Raw genomic sequence first — 19,403 nt, 5'->3', positions numbered from 1 at the left:
GCCATAATGACCATTGTTTTGTGTGGAGAAAAAAGGGGGCGGCTTGCAAGCCGAAGAACACCATCCCAACTGTGAAACACGGGGGTGGCAGCATCATGTTGAGGGGGTGCATTGCTGCAGGAGGGACTGGTGCACTTCACAAAATAGATGGCATCACGAGGAAGGAAAACTATGTGGCTATATTGAAGCAACATCTCAAGACATCAGTCAGGAAGTTAAAGCTTGGTTACAAATGTGTCTTCCAAATGGACAATGACCCCAAGCATACTTCCAAAGTTGTGGCAAAATGGCTTAAGGACAACAAAGTCAAGGTATTGGAATGGCCATCACAATCCTATAGAACATTTGTGGGCAGAACTGAAAAAGTGTGTGCAAGCAAGGAGGCCTACAAACATGACTCCAAATTTACCCAATTTATTGTGGGAAGCTTGTAGAAGGCTACCTAAAACATTTGACCCATGTTAAACTATTTAAAGATAATGCTACTAAATACTAATTGAGTGTATGTAAACTTCTGACCCACTGGGAATGTGATGAGAGAAATAAAAGCTGAAATAAATCATCTCTACTATCATTCTGACATTTCACATTCATAAAATAAAATGGTGATCCTAACTGACCTAAGACAGGGAATCTTTACTAGGATTAAATGTCAGGAATGGTGAAAAACAGAGTTGAAATGTATTTGGCTAAGGTGTATGTAAACTTCTGACTTCAACTGTCGGTGTAAAGAGTTTGTGTCACAGCTCTCATCGGAATGAGGATCGGACCAAAGCGCAGCATGACAAGTGTTCATGATATTTTATTTTCTCAGAAAACACTCAAACAAAATAGCAGAGTGAAACAGTTCTGTCAGGTGTAGACAGTAAACAGAAACGAACTACCCACAAAACAGAGGTGGGAAAAAGGCTGCCTAAGTATGATTCCCAATCAGAGACAACGATAGACAGCTGCCTCTGATTGGGAACCACACTCGGCCAAAAACAAAGAAATAGAAAACAAAGATATAAAGAACCTAGAATGCCCACCCGAGTCACACTCTGGCCTAACCAAAATAGAGAATAAAAGCCTCTCTATGGCCAGGGCGGGACAGTTTGTGAATAGTCTCTGATCAAGTAACATTTTATTGTATTTGTCACATGCTTCGTAAACCAGTGTAGAGTAACAATGCTTGCTTACGTGTCCTTTTCCAACAGAGTTAAATATAAATATATTTGATTATAGAAATAGTGATATGAGGAACAAATACACATTGAATAACGAATAACAATAAACAAGTAAAAATAACATGGCTATGTATAGGGAGTACCAGTAGCTTGTCAATGTGCAGGGGTGTGACATAATTGAGGTAGAAATGTACATAGAGTATAGTAGAGGTTAACAGGATAGATAATAGACAGTGGTGAGTGAAAGTGTGTGTGTGTGTGAGTGAGTGAGTGGTGTCAGTATGCATGAGTGAACTTTTTATGCGAGTATGGGCATATGTAGTGTGTGTGTGTGTGTGTGTGTGTGTGTGTGTGTGTGTGTGTGTGTGTGTGTGTGTGTGTGTGTGTGTACAGTATGTGTATAGAGTCAGTGCAAGAGAGTTGTGGCTTGGATGGCAGGGAGCTCAGCCCCAGTGATGTACTGTGCCGTACTCACCACCCTCTATAGCGCCTTGCAGTCGTGTGCCTTGCAGTTGCAAGTGGTGATGCAGCCAGTCAAGATGCTCTCAATGGTGCAGGTGTAGAATTTTGAGGATCTGAGAGCCCATGCTAAAATCTTTTACGCCTCCTTTAAGCCTCCTGAGGGGGAAGAGGTGCTGCCGTGCCCTCTTCACAACTGAGTGGGTGTGTGTGGACCATGTTCATTCCTAAGTGATGTAGACACAGAGGCACTTTGCAGGTGATTGTGCAATAGACCACAGACAATCAGATGTTCTGGTAGGGCTGCGTAGGTGTGACTATTGCTCCAGTTTTGTTCTGACTGAGCCTTGTGTCCCCATAAGCACTCTTGGTCCTTTTCCAGTCTGCTGACTCAGATCCTCAAAAACTCAGGGAAGCGCCAGGGTGGGGAGGTTATTAAAAATGAATCGGGGTCCTCCCTTAAAGGAAAGGTTCACCCATTTTGAATGCTATATTGTTTACGTGCATCTCTGAGTGATGTTCTACCGATTCCCTGAGACATTTCATGTCATGAAGTGCAACTGAGGTATTGGCATTCAAGCAGGAAGAAATCCGTCCAGTATGACATTGCATTGCATGATGCCATTGCCAGAGATATTGTAGAAAGGAGAAAGGAATCCTATGAATACAGGAGCGTGTAACCCCCCCCCCCCCACCAGCAGAATGTCAACCAACCGCGTTCACGTTGTCATGCTGCGTCACATGGTTGCTAAGCTAATCGTCAGGAAATCCCTTCTCAAAGTCAGTGTATATGTCGAGAAACATGCCTAATTTCCTCGAAAGTACGTAATGTCACTATTCCAAAGATATACACTGCTACAGATGGCAAGTTCACATATCGGAAAAGATTTGTAATGTTGTACCTCTTGTTGACGAAATCTGTGCCCAAAAATCTGTGCCCAATAGTCTTCCATTCACTCCTTGAAAGAGAGCACTCCTTGTCCCAGAATCGCCTAGAATGCACCACAAGGGCCCATTAACGTAGCATGGGAAACGTTTCCCATCTCCTCCAGAGTATATCTGCCATTGCAAATGTCAGGCACATCGATCTGCAGGTTGAAAATGGTTAGATTGTAGACTCCTAAATTGATAATACAGTTTATTTCGGATATATTACAGCTAACTAGCTACATTACATGCTAATATTGTTTTTGGTATTATTGTGTGTATCTACCTAGCTAGCTGGCAAACATAGCTACACACAATAATAGCTAGCTAACCAGCCAGCCAGCCCATAAAGAAAGCATTGCATTGTGGATTTTGTAGTTGACTTGAGCTGCAACAGAATTCCACAACGATTTTCCATGTTGCTACCAATCTTATTATAATGCCAACATGAAACATTTGTTTACAAAAAGAAATTCTCACATAATATATGACTGTTACTTAACACTGTAAATTAAAGGAATGAGTGGTTTTGGGTGTCTTTTCCTTTAAGTAGAACAGAATTGTTAGGAAAAAATGTAATAGTAATTTGCCTGAGAAAGACATCTTAATTTATCCACCATCTTGGTCAAGCAGCCTTTTTAGCTCGGCCTTTAATCAATGAGGCCTTTTGTGTTTTATGTTCTTTGATCTATTTTATTGCAGTGTTTATGTTTTCATTTTATTGTTTTAAGTGTGTTGCTATTTTAAATTCACTTCAAATAAAATTTGAATTTAAATTTGATTTGATATTGGATCTTTCATTGATGATTGTATAAATGTAGACTTCATTAACTTTATAGTCTAACGTTCTTATTTTTTTATTATTATTAATTAGATTATAGGTCTACTGAATAAATATTTGGAGTATATTACATGCTGAACTGGTGTTGGTGGAAGAGGGGGGGACAATAGACAAGGTGTTAGAGGCTATTAGCATGTGTTAGAATCCATGTCCTTCCAGAGCTGACAAATCAAGACTGGTCAAGCTCTGTTTGTATTATGACTTTTCACTATTGAGCTTCTACTTTTGATCATTAAAGATAATCTGACGTACATGTACACACTCGGAAGCTGGCCATTTTACTCAGTGACACACACACACACACACACACACACACACACACACACACACACACACACACACACACACACACACACACACACACACACACACACACACACACACACACACACACACACACACACACACACACACACACACACACACACACACACACACACACACCCTTTGGGTTATGGATAATGGATATGGCAGTGAGGGGCTGCTGTACTGCTGAGGCTGAGGAGAGACTCCAGTCCCATGCTGGCTCTGGTGCCTCACACCCCACAGGCTCACTGCAGTCAGTCAGGGTTCAGAGGACAGAGAATCACCAGCCCCGCCCTGCCCGCAGACCCTTATCCCTTTCCCCCCTCTCAGACAAGAGCATTATACACACACACAGTCACGCGTGCACATACAGTACAGGCAGATAAACAAACACATGAATGCACACTGACAAACACACACACATGCACGCACATGCACGCTCACACACAAGCTCAGATTCTCTTTCGATTGCAGTGTGAGCCCTGAGATGGGATGTTAACACACACAGAGAGGACATGTTCAATAAGAATACAGGTGTACTCAGTGTTCTAGGCTCCATGTACTGTACAGAGGTCATTGGGAGACATTGTACCTGTACATGTTACAGGTGAACAAGAGCAGACTGATTACTACAACAACTATGATTACCTATCATGGCATCACCTTTAGACATTAATAGTAATATAGCCTATCCGTATACTCCTTCCTATACATCATCCATCCATGGACATTAATGGCAGTGGTTTACAGCACTACAGTATTTTATAGCACTACAGTGGTCCATGTTTGTGAGCACAACCCACATCACAGCTGAATATCTCTCCCACAGTGTCAGGAGTATGCTTAAGTATTTAGCAGAATTTAGCCCACTCTGTGGTACACCAGTTAATGAGCTGAGTGCTAAATTACAGCCAGAGCAATTAAACACATGCATGTCACACTCGCACACACACATCATACAAACCTACTCATACACATACAAAAACAACCTCATTTGCATGCACACATACAGTTTTGCAGGAGCCTGTGCAACTTTCCATCTATCAGATAATCGGTCTGGTGTGAGCTGAGCACTCTTCTCAGCAGAGGAGAAATTATGAAGCATTTCATAACTGCTTAACTACCTCCACTCACCCAGGGGTCCATCTGCAGAAATGAGCCATTGATCCCTAATTGGAAGCAGTCAGTCATGAAATCTGAAAACTAATTAAAGAAAGTGAACTTAATGGCAAATATTTACATATCCACACTGTTTTAACATTGGTTATATTGCCAGAGAGCTATGAGAGAAAGAGTAAGTCATGGAAAGGAGGGGCAAACCGGGTATACTGACCATATAATGGTATTGATGATGAATTTAAGGACATTTTAAATGATATACATTTTTGCAGCACTATAGTAATAAACTTGGATATAGTGTCTTGTGTCTTGGGTATACTGTACATGTACTGCTAATTCAGAGGCTTTCCTCAATTGGCCTAGACCAGGCTGTGTGCAACTGGTTTAAAAATAACTTCAAAACAAATCAAATAACTTTTTATTTGTCACATGCGCAGAATACAACAGGTGTAGACATTACCGTGAAATGCTTACTTACAAGCCCTTAACCAACAATGCAGTTCATGAAATAGAGTTAAGAAAATATGTACTAAATAAACTAAAGTAAAAAAATGTAATGAAAAGTAACACAATCAAATAACAATAACGAGGCTATGTACAGGGGGTACCGGGTGTACAGGTTAGTCGAGGTAATTTGTACATGTAGGTAGGGGTAAAGTGACTACACATAAATAATAAACAGCAAGTAGCGGCAGTGTAAAAACAATGTAAACAGTCCGGTTGGCCGTTTGATTAATTGTTCAGCAGTCTTATGGCTTGGGGGTAGAAGCTGTTAAGGAGCCTTTTGGATCTAGACTTGACTCTCCAGTACCGTTTGCTGTGCGGTAGAAGAGAGAACAGCCTATAACTTGGGTAACTCGAGGGTGGATAATAAAATTCAGTCTGTTAGCATTGTTAATAAATATATATTTAGTCCCTATTTTGTTTTGTATTCAGCGGATTTCATTTAGAAAAAGACAAAGGTTTTCACTCATGATCCTGCAGCCACTAGTTAGCTTGTCAATTAATGTTTGATGTTAGCACCGTTCTGCCGCGGAGCAGCTTCACAGAGTTCTATTGAGCAGTGACCACGTCCTGGTAATCCATCTGGCCCTGCGGCCTTGTGAATGTTGACCTGTTTAAATGTCTTGCTCACATCGGCTACGGAGAGCGTGATCAGACAGTCGTCCTGAACAGCTGGTGCTCTCATGCATGCTTCAGTGTTGCTTGCCTCGAAGCGAGCATCAAAGGCATTTAGCCCATCTGGTAGGCTTGCGTCACTTTTCAGCCAGTGGTTGGGTTTCCCTTTGTAGTCCGTAATAGTTTGCAAGCCCTGCCACATCCGACAAGCTTCAGAGCTATCTTAGTCCTGTATTGACGCTTTGCCTGTTTGATGGTTCGTCAGAGTGCAAAGCAGGATTTCTTATAAGCGTCCGAATTAGTGTCCCGCTCCTTGAAAGCGGCAGCTCTAGCCTTTAGCTGGGTGCGGATGTTGCCTGAAATCCATTGTTTCTGGTTGGGATATGTATGTACAGTGGTTTGTCCTTTAAAAGTTGCAGCATACTGTGGCACACACAATTCTATGGCAAGTTATTTAAGTGTCAACCAGTGGTATCATTAATGCCAGTTAAACTACCTGCCCTCCAGGACTCCCTACACCACCCGATGTCACAGGAAGGCCCAAAAGATCATCAAGGACAACAACCACCCGAGCCACTGCCTGTTTACCCCGCTATCATCCAGAAGGTGAGGTCAGTACAGGTGCATCAAAGCGGGGATCGAGAAACTGAAAAGCAGCTTTTTTCTCAAGGCCATCAGACTATTAAACAGCCATCACTAACATTGAGTGGCTGCTGCCAACATACTGACTCCTCTCTAGCGACTTTAATATTGAAAAATGGATGTAATAAATGTATCACTAGCCACTTTAAACCATACCACTTTATATAATGTTTACATACCCTACATTACTCATCTCATATGTATATACTGTACTCTATACCATCTACTGCATCTTGCCTATGCCGTAAGGCCATCGCTCATTCATATTTTTTTATGTACATATTCTTATTCATTCCTTTGCACTTGTGAGTATAAGGTAGTTGTTGTGAAATTGTTAGATTAGAATAGTTGTTAGATATTACTGCATGGTCGGAACTAGAAGCACAAGCATTTCGCTACACTCCCATTAACATCTGCTAACCATGTGTATGTGACAAATAAAATTTGATTTGATTTAGAATTATGGAAAGATTTGGCAAATGGATGGCGAGGGAGAACTTTTTATGCATCTCTATTTGTGGAGTAACGGTGGTCGAGAGTTTTTTTTCCCTCTGGTTGCACATGTGACATGTTGGTAGAAATGAGGTAAAACAGATTTAGGGTTGCCTGCATTAAAGTCCCTGGCCACTAAGAGCGCCAATTCTGGATGAGCATTTTCTTGCTTGCTTAGGGCCTTATACAGCTCGTTGAGTGCTGATGGAAACTCCCTTGGTAGATAGTGTGGTCTACAGTTTATCATGAGGTACTCTACCTCACGTGAGCAATACCTCAAGACGTCCTTAATATTAGACATCGCGCACCAGCTGTTATTGACAAATAGACACATACCCCTCGTCTTACCGGACATAGCTTTTCTGTCCTGCCGATGCACGGAAAACCTTGCCGTTCAGCCACTACTCGGTGAAACATAAGATATTACAGTTTTTAATGTCCCATTGGTAGGATAGTCTCGAACGTAGCTTATCCAGTTTATTATCCAGTGATTGTATGTTGGCTAAGAGGACTGATGGTAGAGAAGTTACAAACAATGTGAAAAAACACATTGCACAGTTGGTTAGGAGCCCGTAAAATGGCAGCCATCCCTCCGGCGTCATTGTCTTGACTGACAGATCTCAATGTTCATCCACTAATGGTGTTAAATCAGGTTTTCTGGACATAACAAAAGGTGTACAGTGTGGGTCTATTCTGGGTCCAGCACTTTTTACTGTATATATTAACAATATTGGATTGTATGTTATAAATTGTATCCTGCACCTCTATGCCGTTGGCTCCATTGTTGACCAGGCGCTATCTGAGTTGGTCTGCTTACTTTGTTTTGCAGAAAAACCTTTACTGACTTGAAATTAGTATTGAATGCAGGTAAAATTAAGTATCCAGAGTGCATAAAAATCATGCAAATGTTTAAGAATATGTACTCTGGATGGTTAATTGTGTTCCTGCTTTCAAATATTTGGGCATCTGTATAGATGCTAAGCTGTCTTTCAAAAAGCATAATGATGAGTTAGATCTGAGGATAAACATAGGCTTCTACTTTAGAAATAGGTCACGCCTATCAGTAAATAGTAGAATATAGATCATTCAATCAACGTTTCTTCCTGTCCTAGACTATGGTGACATCATCTATTTCAGGGCATTCCAACCATGTTCCTGGAGAGCTACTATACCATCCTGTAGGTTTTCGCTCCAACTCTAATCTAGTGCACTTGATTCTAATAATTAGCTTGTTGATTAGCTGAATAAGTTACAACTGGGGTTGGATTGATAAGAGGGTAGCCCTTCAGAAACAGGGTTGGAGAGCCCTGATCTATATGAATGCAGCTGGCACTTCATTAAAACCGTTAGATGCAGTCTACCACAGCGTACTTCGTTTCTTAACAGGCGACTGGTTTAGTACACGTCGCTGCATTCTTTACCAGAAAGTAGGTTGGCTCTCTTTGATGTTGCATAGTTCGATACATTGCTGTTTTCATTTATAAAGCCCTTCTACAAAAATTCCCACTGTACCTAACATCATTACTAACCTTCAGACATATTATAGGTCATACACTCACTACTCTAGAATGTAGAAAAAACGGGGCAATTCAAGAGCGAACTATGAAATTAATGTCAAAATGTAGTTTCCTTTCCCCTATATCATTCTAAATCACATATAATGAATCATTAGATAGTTCGAACCTTCATACACTGGTACTTGACAGTGTTGATGAAATAAGATCGTTCATTTGTTTTGACCATTGCTAGTTTAGACCGTGCCGCTCATGGTTGTATCTCTTCCATATTTAGCGTTGCGAGGTGGTACCACCTGGAGGTGTTTCGGCGTGTTGGACCAATCAAAGTCAACTTGTCATTTTCATCTCCAGATCCTTGGCATTCATTGGATATACAGTACCAGACAAAAGTTTGGACACACCTACTCATTCCAGGGTTTTTCTTTGTTTTTGACTATTTTCTACATTGTAGAATAGTATTGAAGACATCAAAACCAAGAAATAACACATATGGAGTCATGTAGTAACCAAAAAAGTGTTAAATCAAAAGATATTTTATATTTGAGATTCTTCAAAGTAGCCACCATTTGCTCTGATGACAGCTTTTCACACGCTTGGCATTCTCTCAACCAGCTTTGTGAGGTAGTGGTCAAGAGGCTAGCCCTAAACCTAACCCTAACCTTAACCCTTATTCTAAACCTAACCCTAACGTAACCGTAGCAAGCAGTTGCTTATTAACAGAGAGTTTGTTGATAGTTTGACCATCTGTAGAGCATTTATTAATGGACAATCCACATTATCCAAATAAAGTGTGAACCTTTTATCATCAAGAACTTGCATTCTTGTGAGTTGCTTAATTAAAAGACATACATTTCCCATTGATGACACCCGTGAAACACTAAGTTCTTTGATTGTCCAATAACACATCAGGTCACAGAAGTAGCCTGGCGCTCCAAAAACAACACAGTGTTCCTCAGGCCAACACCCTGCTACAGGAGACTTGTCTCTGAATGACGCTGGCGTCTCCTGTTGGGGCAGCAGTTGACATGAACAGAGTATGGCAGCTCATCTAGCTGTGGTGAATGTTGCTGGGGGGGCCGAGGCCAGTGAGAGGCCCTGCTAATGACGGGGTCCGGGGCCTGGGTTGGACGTACTGATATCCCAGTGGCCAGAGACCCACAGCTGGGGAGCGCGTTGCGGGTGATTACATGTCAGCGCTGGTAAATGACTGCTAAAGGGGAGTCAGGCAGCAGCACAGACAAGGAGTGCTTAGTGTTTTAGTTGTTACTGCATTCCATCAAGCAGACACCTGTTTTACCTTTTAACCTTGGCTTGGTGCAGGAATGGGATGAGAGAGGAGGGGGACACAACTAGGGGGAGGCCATGAACCTGCTGCTCTCAGTTAGCACACACCATGGAAAAGACGCTCTCACAAAGAGCCTGGACTTGGCAATCCATTTATCACTTGGCAATCCATTTATCTTTTCTCCCTGTTTCATTCCCCTCTAGCTGATAGATTCTGTAAGCTTTTTGACTGAGAAGAGCTGCTCCCAGCTCTGTGTGACAAGGGCTCCAGTGGCCCAACACTCAGCGGGATAAAAAGGTCTCTTTCTCCTCTTCTTCACAATCTCAGTTCTTGTATTTTCTCAGCCCATACTATGTCCCTCATTCCACTCCTCCACCTTCATTTAATAGGGTCATTTGAATATCTCTCCTGCACAGGTTACAGAAATGAGACAGCCCTAGTGCCAGACAAGCAATCTTAAAGTCATATACTCTTGGAATATGCTTTATAAAAACCAATAATCTCAAAAGAGAGGGCGAGAGGAATTAATTGGAATAAACTGGAAGCCAGGGTTCTTTTGTTACATTGATAAAGTAATGAATTGACTATCCTGATTATTTATAAAACTTTAAGTTTTCATAGCACAACGTTATGTTGAAGTCTTGAGGAAAGCGGAAGAGGTGATTTTGCTGGACTGCATCACAATTTAATCTTTACCTTTAGGGAACGGATTCTAAATGTACCAAGGTAAGGAAAGGTAAACCGGTCATACAATATATTCTAAATACAGAGCAAATGTAAAAAGTAACAATTAGAATATGTTCATGTTAATAGTAATAGTATATGACTCATAATGGTGCATTAATAGTACATTTCCTTCTAGGAAATCCTTCCACAGTCAACTATCGACGGATGACTGTGTATGCAGAAGACCACTTTGTCTTCCAAGCTTAGTACCACATGTAGCTAACACAGCAAAGTACTCATTTTAGCAGACTCATTCTAAAACAACAAGATTGTATCTCACCACAGGTCTAATTTAAAGAAAATTGTGTTTGGCTTTTCAGACAACACGAGGAACTGCCTGCAGGGTATGTAGTCATAAATCTGGGCAAAATGGATGAGTAATACATCTATGCAGGCTTGTGCAGACCATGCTGTGCTTATTTTTGTCATTTTGTTTTGTACGGCAGTATTTGCAACAAAACCAAACCTCCTCTGTAGAGTGCTGAATCTAGGTCTATGCTGCAGTACTGTGGCAGGCAGGCAGGGAGGAGTTTGGATATCACTGTGTGTTGTTAGAGACAACACTGTACACCAATGTGGAGCAGCCACATTCAAATCCTTTGGGGATTAACCTCTAAGAGCAGGATATTCAGTCACATAAACTCATAAACCCTTATAAATCTGAAACACATGAACCCATGGGCCAGGGAGATCACAAGCACACTTCAATATGTCAATCTGTCCTCTGGCTCACAATGCAGCCTGGCCCACATTTACTGTTTAAGGCACAAATGAATTCCAACAACAATGTTCAGTGTCACACACAAGCTATTGAATCAATAATGAGCATGGGAGCTGAAATCAGAATCACTCATTGATATGTATTTGTGTAACCATGATGGGTGACACACATCCTCATTGGTTCTCTGGTTTAATGGTAGTTATTACCTCCTGATTTCTGCAAACATTGTGTCACATTGTGTAAACCTTGTGACACACCAGGATATGTTGTTCAATCTCCATATTGTTTACTAGGCTTTGCCAGGTAACCGAAGTAGAAAGAGCATTGTGCTACTCCGGTGTAATCTACAGTGATTCGTGTAATCACCAGCGTGTCGAAAGACATTGTAGACCCCATATCAGCTCTTTCTCAAGGAGGGCTGATTCCCTGCATAACACACCATCTCTGCCTTGACAAAAACCCAGCAGTAAAGAGCTCTGAGGTGACTGGCTGCAGCAGAGAAGAACAGCATTGATCACATGTCATTCCAATTGTGAGAGAAGCATATAAATCGAGCAGCGGCGACTCAATTATACATTGGTGTAAAGGTCAATGAGCCTCCTCTGAGGCTGCATGAATGAAGGCCACGGGGAAAAAAGAGCAGCTTCATTATTAAGGGTGTTATCATTAGGACAGTCCTGTTAACAGCCAACTCTGGGCTTAATGTAATAGACCCATTTCATGTCTGCCTTGATTTATGCTACAATAAGCATATTGCATGCTGCTCATTCTCTGCTGTTGTTACAGTGCTATTGTAGAGGCCTTGATGGTCCCTTCCCTCTGGGATACAGTGTTGAGAGACCCACGGGAGAAATGGGCTTTAAGGGTTATGGATGTGGAATATATACATTTAAAGATGTGCTCTCCTTTTCACCACATTTCTCCAATTTAAACGCACATAATCTGGAATCCAATCATAATGTGTTAGACAACGAGTGATGGGCGAGGGAAATGTAAAAGAAGACCTGCTTGAGTCCTACACTCTACTCAATCATGTAAGTGTCAATCTCAGTCTGGGTGACAGTGTCTCTTCACTAAGGGATAGGAATGGGCTATAATGACTGAGCTAGTTCTGTAAAGAGCCTGTTACCGCTCTACATGAGGTCTCTCCCAATGGCCAGTCAGGCTGGGGGATTAATGAAGCTGGTTCCACCTGAAGGGATATCAATCTGGACTGAGACAGTCTTCATTAACTTGGGCCAGACATGGCACTTTTACTGAGAAGGGAAGTGTCCACTTAGACTGGGTTATGACATGCTGAAGAAGCAGGACTGCTGTTGTTTTAAATGTGTTGCTGGTCTTTAATGGCACTGGCGGTGAATATCCAATCTCCCAGAGTGCTCTTTTAGCTGATATCAGGTGCATGTAACGGTTCTGTGCGTTTCTATAGGAGCTTATTCTGGTATTTCTGTGACATGTACTGAATTAGACAAAAAATCTGCAACTGAAAAAGCCTACTCTATCAAATTACGTGTTTTCTCATAATAAAATTAAATCGTATTTGTCACATGTGCCGAATACAACAGGGTTAGACCTTAGAGTGAAATGCTTACTTACAAGCCCTTAACCAACAATGCAGTTTTAAGAAAATACCCCCTAAAAAGCAAGAAATAAAAGTAACAAATATTTCAAGAGCAGCAGTAAAATAACAATAGCGAGGCTATATGCAGGTGGTACAGAGTCAATTTGCGGGGGCACCGGTTAGTGGAGGTAATTTGTATATGTACATGTAGGTAGAGTTGTTAAAGGGACTATGCATAGATAATAAGAGAGAGTAGCAGCAGCGTAGAAGGGGGGGGGACAATGCAAATAGTCTGGGTAGCCATTTGATTAGAGGTTCAGGAGTCTTATGGCTTGGGGGTAGAAGCTGTTTAGAAGCCTCTTGGACCTAGACTTGGCACTCCGGTAGAAGAGAGAACAGTCCATGACTAGGGTGGTTGGAGTCTTCGACAATTTTTAGGGCCTTCCTCTGACACTGGATGGTATAGAGGCATGGTATAGAGGTCATAGTATGAAGCTTGGCCATGGTGATTTACTGGGCCGTACGCACTACCCTCTGTAGTGCCTTGCGGTCAGAGGCCGAGCAGTTGCCATACCAGGCAGTGATGCAACCCGTCAGGATGCTCTCGATGGTGCAGCTGTAGAACCTGTTGAGGATCTGAGGACCCATGCCAAATCTTTTCCTGAAGGGGAATAGGTTTTGTCGTGCCCTCTTCACGACTATCTTGGTGTGCTTAGACCATGTTAGTTTGTTGGTCATGTGGACACCAAGGGACTTGAAGCTCTCAACCTGCTCCACTACAGCCCCGTCGATGAGCCTCGTGCTCAGTCCTATTTTTGTGTCATCGGCAAACTTAAAGATGGTGTTGGAGTCGTCTCTGGCCGTGCAGTCATGAGTGATCAGGGAGTACAGGAGGGGACTGAGGGGCTCGCGTGTTGAGGATCAGCTTGGCAGATGTGTTGTTACCTACCCTTACCACCAAAGGTGGTAGAAGTTGGCACATTATTATGTTGAGTTAGCAGTTGTGTCTTGGCGAATGAAGTCCGATTCTGTTCATTCGAACAAATTAATGTACAGATATAGGATCTTAATTTGAGAAATGTAGTATTCAATCATTGACTCATTATATTCAATCCATCTAAATGTACCTGAATTGAAATGAAATTGTCACCATTCCTGATTTTGTGACTCCTTTAACTCACATATAATATTCCCTTTAATACACCATAGAAAAGAGTCAACAACAACATGCCTGCTGCTGCTGGGCATAAAAATAGATCATAAACACAAGGTTAAAGATGCTAGTAAACAGGTAATAACATGGGTAATCAAATTCCCACTGGTAAAAGAACTGGAGATGGACCTGCAGTACTCACATCCACTCCTTGTGGATGGAGGAAAAGAGAGAACAGGGGAGGGAGAAACGGAGAAGAAACTACAGTCAGTGTGAGCCTGAGAAATTGGATGACAGCTCAAACAATGAGATGGCTTTGTCTAATCCCTCCAAAGGGGCTCCAGTGAAAAGACTGGGAGTGGGCAGGGGGGTGGAGGGGTTGAGGGACAATACAGAAAAATGTATCATAGTTGTATATTATAGCCACGGCTGGGTTTCTTAGGGCTTCTTTATGGGGTGACTTGGACAGCTGGGGGATTAGGGAGAAGGAGTCCACCAAACACAGCCCGACAGGATAGCCAGGGATTAGACAGAATATGCTCGCTATTGTCTCTGACTCCCTCACTTAAATCAATAAAAACAGATTTAACTACACACTCATGTGAGAGACACTCAGCCCATGGTGGTGTTGCTGAGACAGAGCGCTGAGAGTGTTCTCACTGCGCTGTGGGTTTTCATTTTTTCCTTTTAATTAAGCCCTACACAACAAGGTGAGGGGCGTTCTTTACTAATTAGTGACCTAAATTCATCAATCAAGTACAAGGGAGGAGCAAAAACCCTCAGACACTCAGCCCTCCGTGGAATGAGATTGACATGTGTGTACACAACGCTTGCTAGTCAGTGTTGTAGTACTTCTCAGGACCATGTAGGGTAACTCTCAAGATGATTATACAACAGGCCTAAACATTCAAAGTCTCTAGACTCCTCGAGGTTGGAATAGCGATCCCTCTTCACCTCTTTTGAGCTCTCTCCATTGGACTAACTAAAGTAACCAAGGGTTACTGCCCTAATATAACATTTTTAGGAATTGTTTTATACAACACTTCAAAAAAGAACACTTCAAAATGAAACAGAATTACACAAGTACATTTAAAAGGCTAAACTCAAACAGCCTCAGGGCATACTTTGAATTGAATTTCACAGAGTCAAACTCTTAAGTCTTGTATTTTCTTTAAAAGTAAGTAGTCAGTGGAATGATGCTGATGGACTTAATACGCAGAGCTTTCCAACCTCCCAATCATTCTCTAATCCGTAAAATTACACCTGTCACTAGAAAGTTAGATTTATTAACCCAACTTCCTGATCCATGGAAGAAAACCATTAGGACACACAAAGGGCCTGGATCAGAACTTAATTAACACAAGCAGCAACCTTTTTCGCATCCCGGGAATCCGTTTCCTATTTACTAGATTAATTTAAGTACGTAATACAGATAGGAAATGACCAAAACAACTTGAAGGCTATTTCAGTTGGGGAAATGAATATGCTAATCAAAAGAGAGCTGGAGATGGGCTGTTAACCTCTTCCTTGCTGGACGAACAACCAGAGAGATTATGCTTCACTCCAGCCAACACTGTGATATTTACAGTTTACAATTGGCTCATTCATCCCCATCCTCTCCCCTGTAACTATTCCCCAGGTTGTTGCTGCAAATAAGAACGTGTTCTCAGTCAACTTACCTGGTAAAGTAAAGGATAAATTAAAAAACATATATTTATATATATATATATAAGAGTTATAAGGCAGCGGTCCTTCAGGGGAAGGTTGTAGATGGTTGTGGGAAGGTCGTAGATGGTTGTGCGTACAGTATAGAAGTGATGTCCAATAGGACACAGTGGGGAGATCCAGTATTGCTAACTGACCTTTGTCCGTAGCTGGACTCTTTCCTGCGGCAATGGAGGGTGACCACCCTGTGCCCCTCGCTCCTCACATCCTGGCTCACCATCCACAGGGTGGGGTTGCTGGGCCGGGCACCCAGAAACGCCATGCCCTCTTTCAATTTGACCCTAGGGAAGTAGAAACAACACACACATAGGCTCAGGACGAGAGAGTAATAGATAGCAGTGCAGCATGGGTTGGTTAAACATGTGGCTATATCAAACAGATCTTTCAGGTATTGAATCATTGAATGCATCCATCTGAACCTGCTTCAAACAGCTGAGGCCAAACAGACCATGACGTCTTCACTATAGAAATACACAAAACAGGATCAGATGGTTTCAAATTCCTTTCTCTCAATATGTGTCTCATCTATCTTATTCTATTCCTATAACAGAGTTTTTTCTAAATCAAAAAGGGGTTTACGTTGTGGGCATGGCAGGGGGTGTTTTCATGGAGATGTGTTAAATGTTTGCAGTTTTAAAGCAAATTTCAAGTGATTTTACATATTCTGCCATGGAGATGAGAACATTTTGCCAATATCGTACAATTCTGTGCATTTTATCATGGCTAATCCTGTGTTATTTTGCTCAAACACAATAGCAAAATGTATACTAAATATATTTTAAATTCCCCCAGACTGTGTAGGTTTTATTTTGGTGATTGTTAGTTGTCAAAGATTATATTATAGAAAAATATATAGATCCATTATCTTTTCTACATATTTTATATCTGGTTTTAGTAATTTTTGTTTTTCCATCTCAAAAATGTATATATACAGTACCAGTCAAAAGTTTGGAGTTCTCTTTATTTGTAGAATAATAGTAAAGACATCAAAATAATGAAATAAGACATGCAATCATGTAGTAACTAAATCAAAATATATTTTATATTTGAGATTCTTCAAATTAGCCACCCTTCATGACAGCTGTGCACACTCTTGGCATTCTCTCAACCAGATTCATGAGGTAGTCGCCTGGAATGCATTTCAATTAACAGGTGTGCCTTGTTAAAAGTTGAATAGTGGAATTTCTTTCCTTCTTAATGCATTTAAGCCAATCAGTTGTGTTGTGACAAGGTAGGGGTGGTATACAGAAGATATTTGGTAAAAGACCAATATGGACTTGGTAAAAGACCAAGTCCATATTATGACAAGAACAGCTCAAATAAGCAAAGAGAAATTACAGTCCATCAGACTTTAAGACATGAAGGTTAGTCAATCCGGAACATTTCAAGAACTTTCATAGTTTCTTCAAGTGCAGTCGCAAAAACCATCAAGCTCTACGATGAACCTGGCTCTCATAAAGACCGCCACAGGAAAGGAAGACCCAGAGTTACCTCTACTGCAGAGGATATGTTCATTTGATTTACCAGCCTCAGAAATTGCAGCCCAAATAAATGCTTCACAGAGTTCAAGTAACAGACATCAACATCAACTGTTCAGAGCAGACTGCGTGAATCAGGCCTTCATGGTCGAATTGCTGCAACAAAAAAACACTACTAAAAGGACACCAATAAGACTTGCTTGGGCCAAGAAACATGAGCAATGGATATTAGACCTGTGGAAATCTGTCCTTTGGTGTGATGTTTTCGATTTTTGGTTCCAACCACTGTCTTTGTAAGACGCAGAGTAGGTGAATGGATGCTCTCCACATGTGCGGTTCCTACTGTGAAGCATGGAGGTGGTGTGATGGTGCTTTGTTGGTGACACTGATTTATTTAGAATAAGGCACACTTAACCAGCATGGCAACCACATAATTCTGTAGCAATACGCCATCCCATCTGGTTTGCGCTTAGTGGGACTATAATTTGTTTTTCAACATCTCCAGGCTGTGTAAGGGCTATTTGCCAAGAAGGAGACTGATTGAGTGCTGCATCAGATGACCTGGCCTCCAGAATCACCTAACCCCAACCCTATTGAGATGGTTTGGGATGAGTTGGACCAGAGAGTGAAGGAAAAGCATTGTGCTCTGCATATGTGGGAACTCCTTTCAGACTGTTGGAAAAGCATTCCAGGTTAAGTAATTTGAGAGAATGCCAAGAGGCTGCAAAGCTGTCAACAAGTCTAAGGGTGATTACTTTGAAGAATCTCAAATATAAAATATATTTTGATTTGTTTAACACTTTTTTGGTTACTACATGATTCCATATGTGCTATTTCATAGTTTTGATGTCTTCACTATTATACAATGTAGAAAATAGTAAAAATAAAGAAACAATTTAATTGTCACACTGGTATAAAGGATTTGGAGACAGGCACAGGAATACACAATAGCTTTTTTTTAATACACCCAAAACAAACACGTATACAAAAACACGCAGCATAACTGCGGCACCAACGCATAGGTACTCACACGACCACCACACATGGGAACAATAACCGACAAAGACAGAGGGAACAGAGGGAACATATATAACATACTAATCAGGGGAAATGGGAACCAGGTGTGTGGCAACAGATCCTTTGGATATTCCTGCAGTCAGCATCACAATTGCACACTCCCCAAAAACTTGAGACATCTGTGGCATTGTGTTGTGTGACAACACTGCACATTTTAGAGTGGTCTTTTATTGTCCCCAGCTCATGGTACACCTGTGTAATGATCATGCTCTTTAATCAGCTTTTTGATATGCCACACCTGTCAGGTGGATGGTTTATATTGGCAAAGGAGAACTACTCACAAACAGGGATGTAAAGAAATGTGTGCACAAAATTTGAGAGAAATAAACTTTGGGTGCGTGTCGAAAATTTCTGAATCCATTAAGGCCAGAATGAAAGATGTTCAGTGACTGTAGCAAATTACAGTAGCCAATGTCCTTGGCACAAAAGAAAAAGTGATTATGTTCAAAGGGAAAATCTGCAATTGAAAAGCTCTGTCTTTAGTGCATTCACTGCACATAGAGCAGTGTAGTATAAAAGGGGAAATGAGGGCAAGAAATTAAAAAGATTGCCTTTCTTTACATTATGAATAAGGCTGAGGAAGTGTAGTGCAGTCAGGAACAACCACCCACGTCCTCTCACACCCTCCCAACACCAAAAACCTTCCAACACTACACACCTCCCCAACACCACACACCTCCCCAACACCACAAACCTTCCCAACACCACACACCTTCCCAACACCACACACCTCCCCAATACCACACACCTCCCCAACACCACACACCTCCCCAACAGCACACACCTTCCCAACACCACAAACCACAAACCTTCCCAACACCACAATACTTCAATCCCAGGCTGTGTCGCAGCCAGCCGTGACCGGGAGACCCATGAGGCGGCACACAATTGGCCCAGCGCCATCAGGGTTAGGGGAGGGTTTGGCCGAACGGGATGTCCTTGTCCCATCGCGCTCTAGTGACTCCCTGTGGCGGCCGGGTGCATGCACGCTGACTGTGGTCGCCAGCTGTACAGTGTTTCCTCCGACACATTGGCTTCTGGGTTAAGCGAGTAGTGTGTCAAGAAGCAGTGTGGCTTTGTGGGGTTGTG

The 19,403-nt window shown here is 41.8% G+C and overlaps 1 protein-coding gene across 1 annotated transcript in view; it reads right to left on the bottom strand.

Moving 5' to 3' along the window:
* Nucleotides 1-16,010, bottom strand: part of si:dkeyp-14d3.1 (transmembrane protein 132C) — a 122,540-nt gene extending 106,530 nt beyond the window's left edge. The window contains exon 1 of the mRNA XM_064937422.1: nt 15,897-16,010. Within this exon, the coding sequence (XP_064793494.1) occupies nt 15,897-15,979 (83 nt within the window). The 5' untranslated portion in view covers nt 15,980-16,010. The remainder of the gene's footprint in view (nt 1-15,896) is intronic.
* Between the last annotated feature and the right edge of the window lie 3,393 nt (nt 16,011-19,403).

Source organism: Oncorhynchus masou, chromosome 25 (assembly GCF_036934945.1).
Source record: "Oncorhynchus masou masou isolate Uvic2021 chromosome 25, UVic_Omas_1.1, whole genome shotgun sequence".
Taxonomy (NCBI): Eukaryota; Metazoa; Chordata; class Actinopteri; order Salmoniformes; family Salmonidae; genus Oncorhynchus; species Oncorhynchus masou.
Note: the sequence above shows the minus strand (reverse complement) of the source record. Positions and strands in the feature narration are given on the sequence as shown.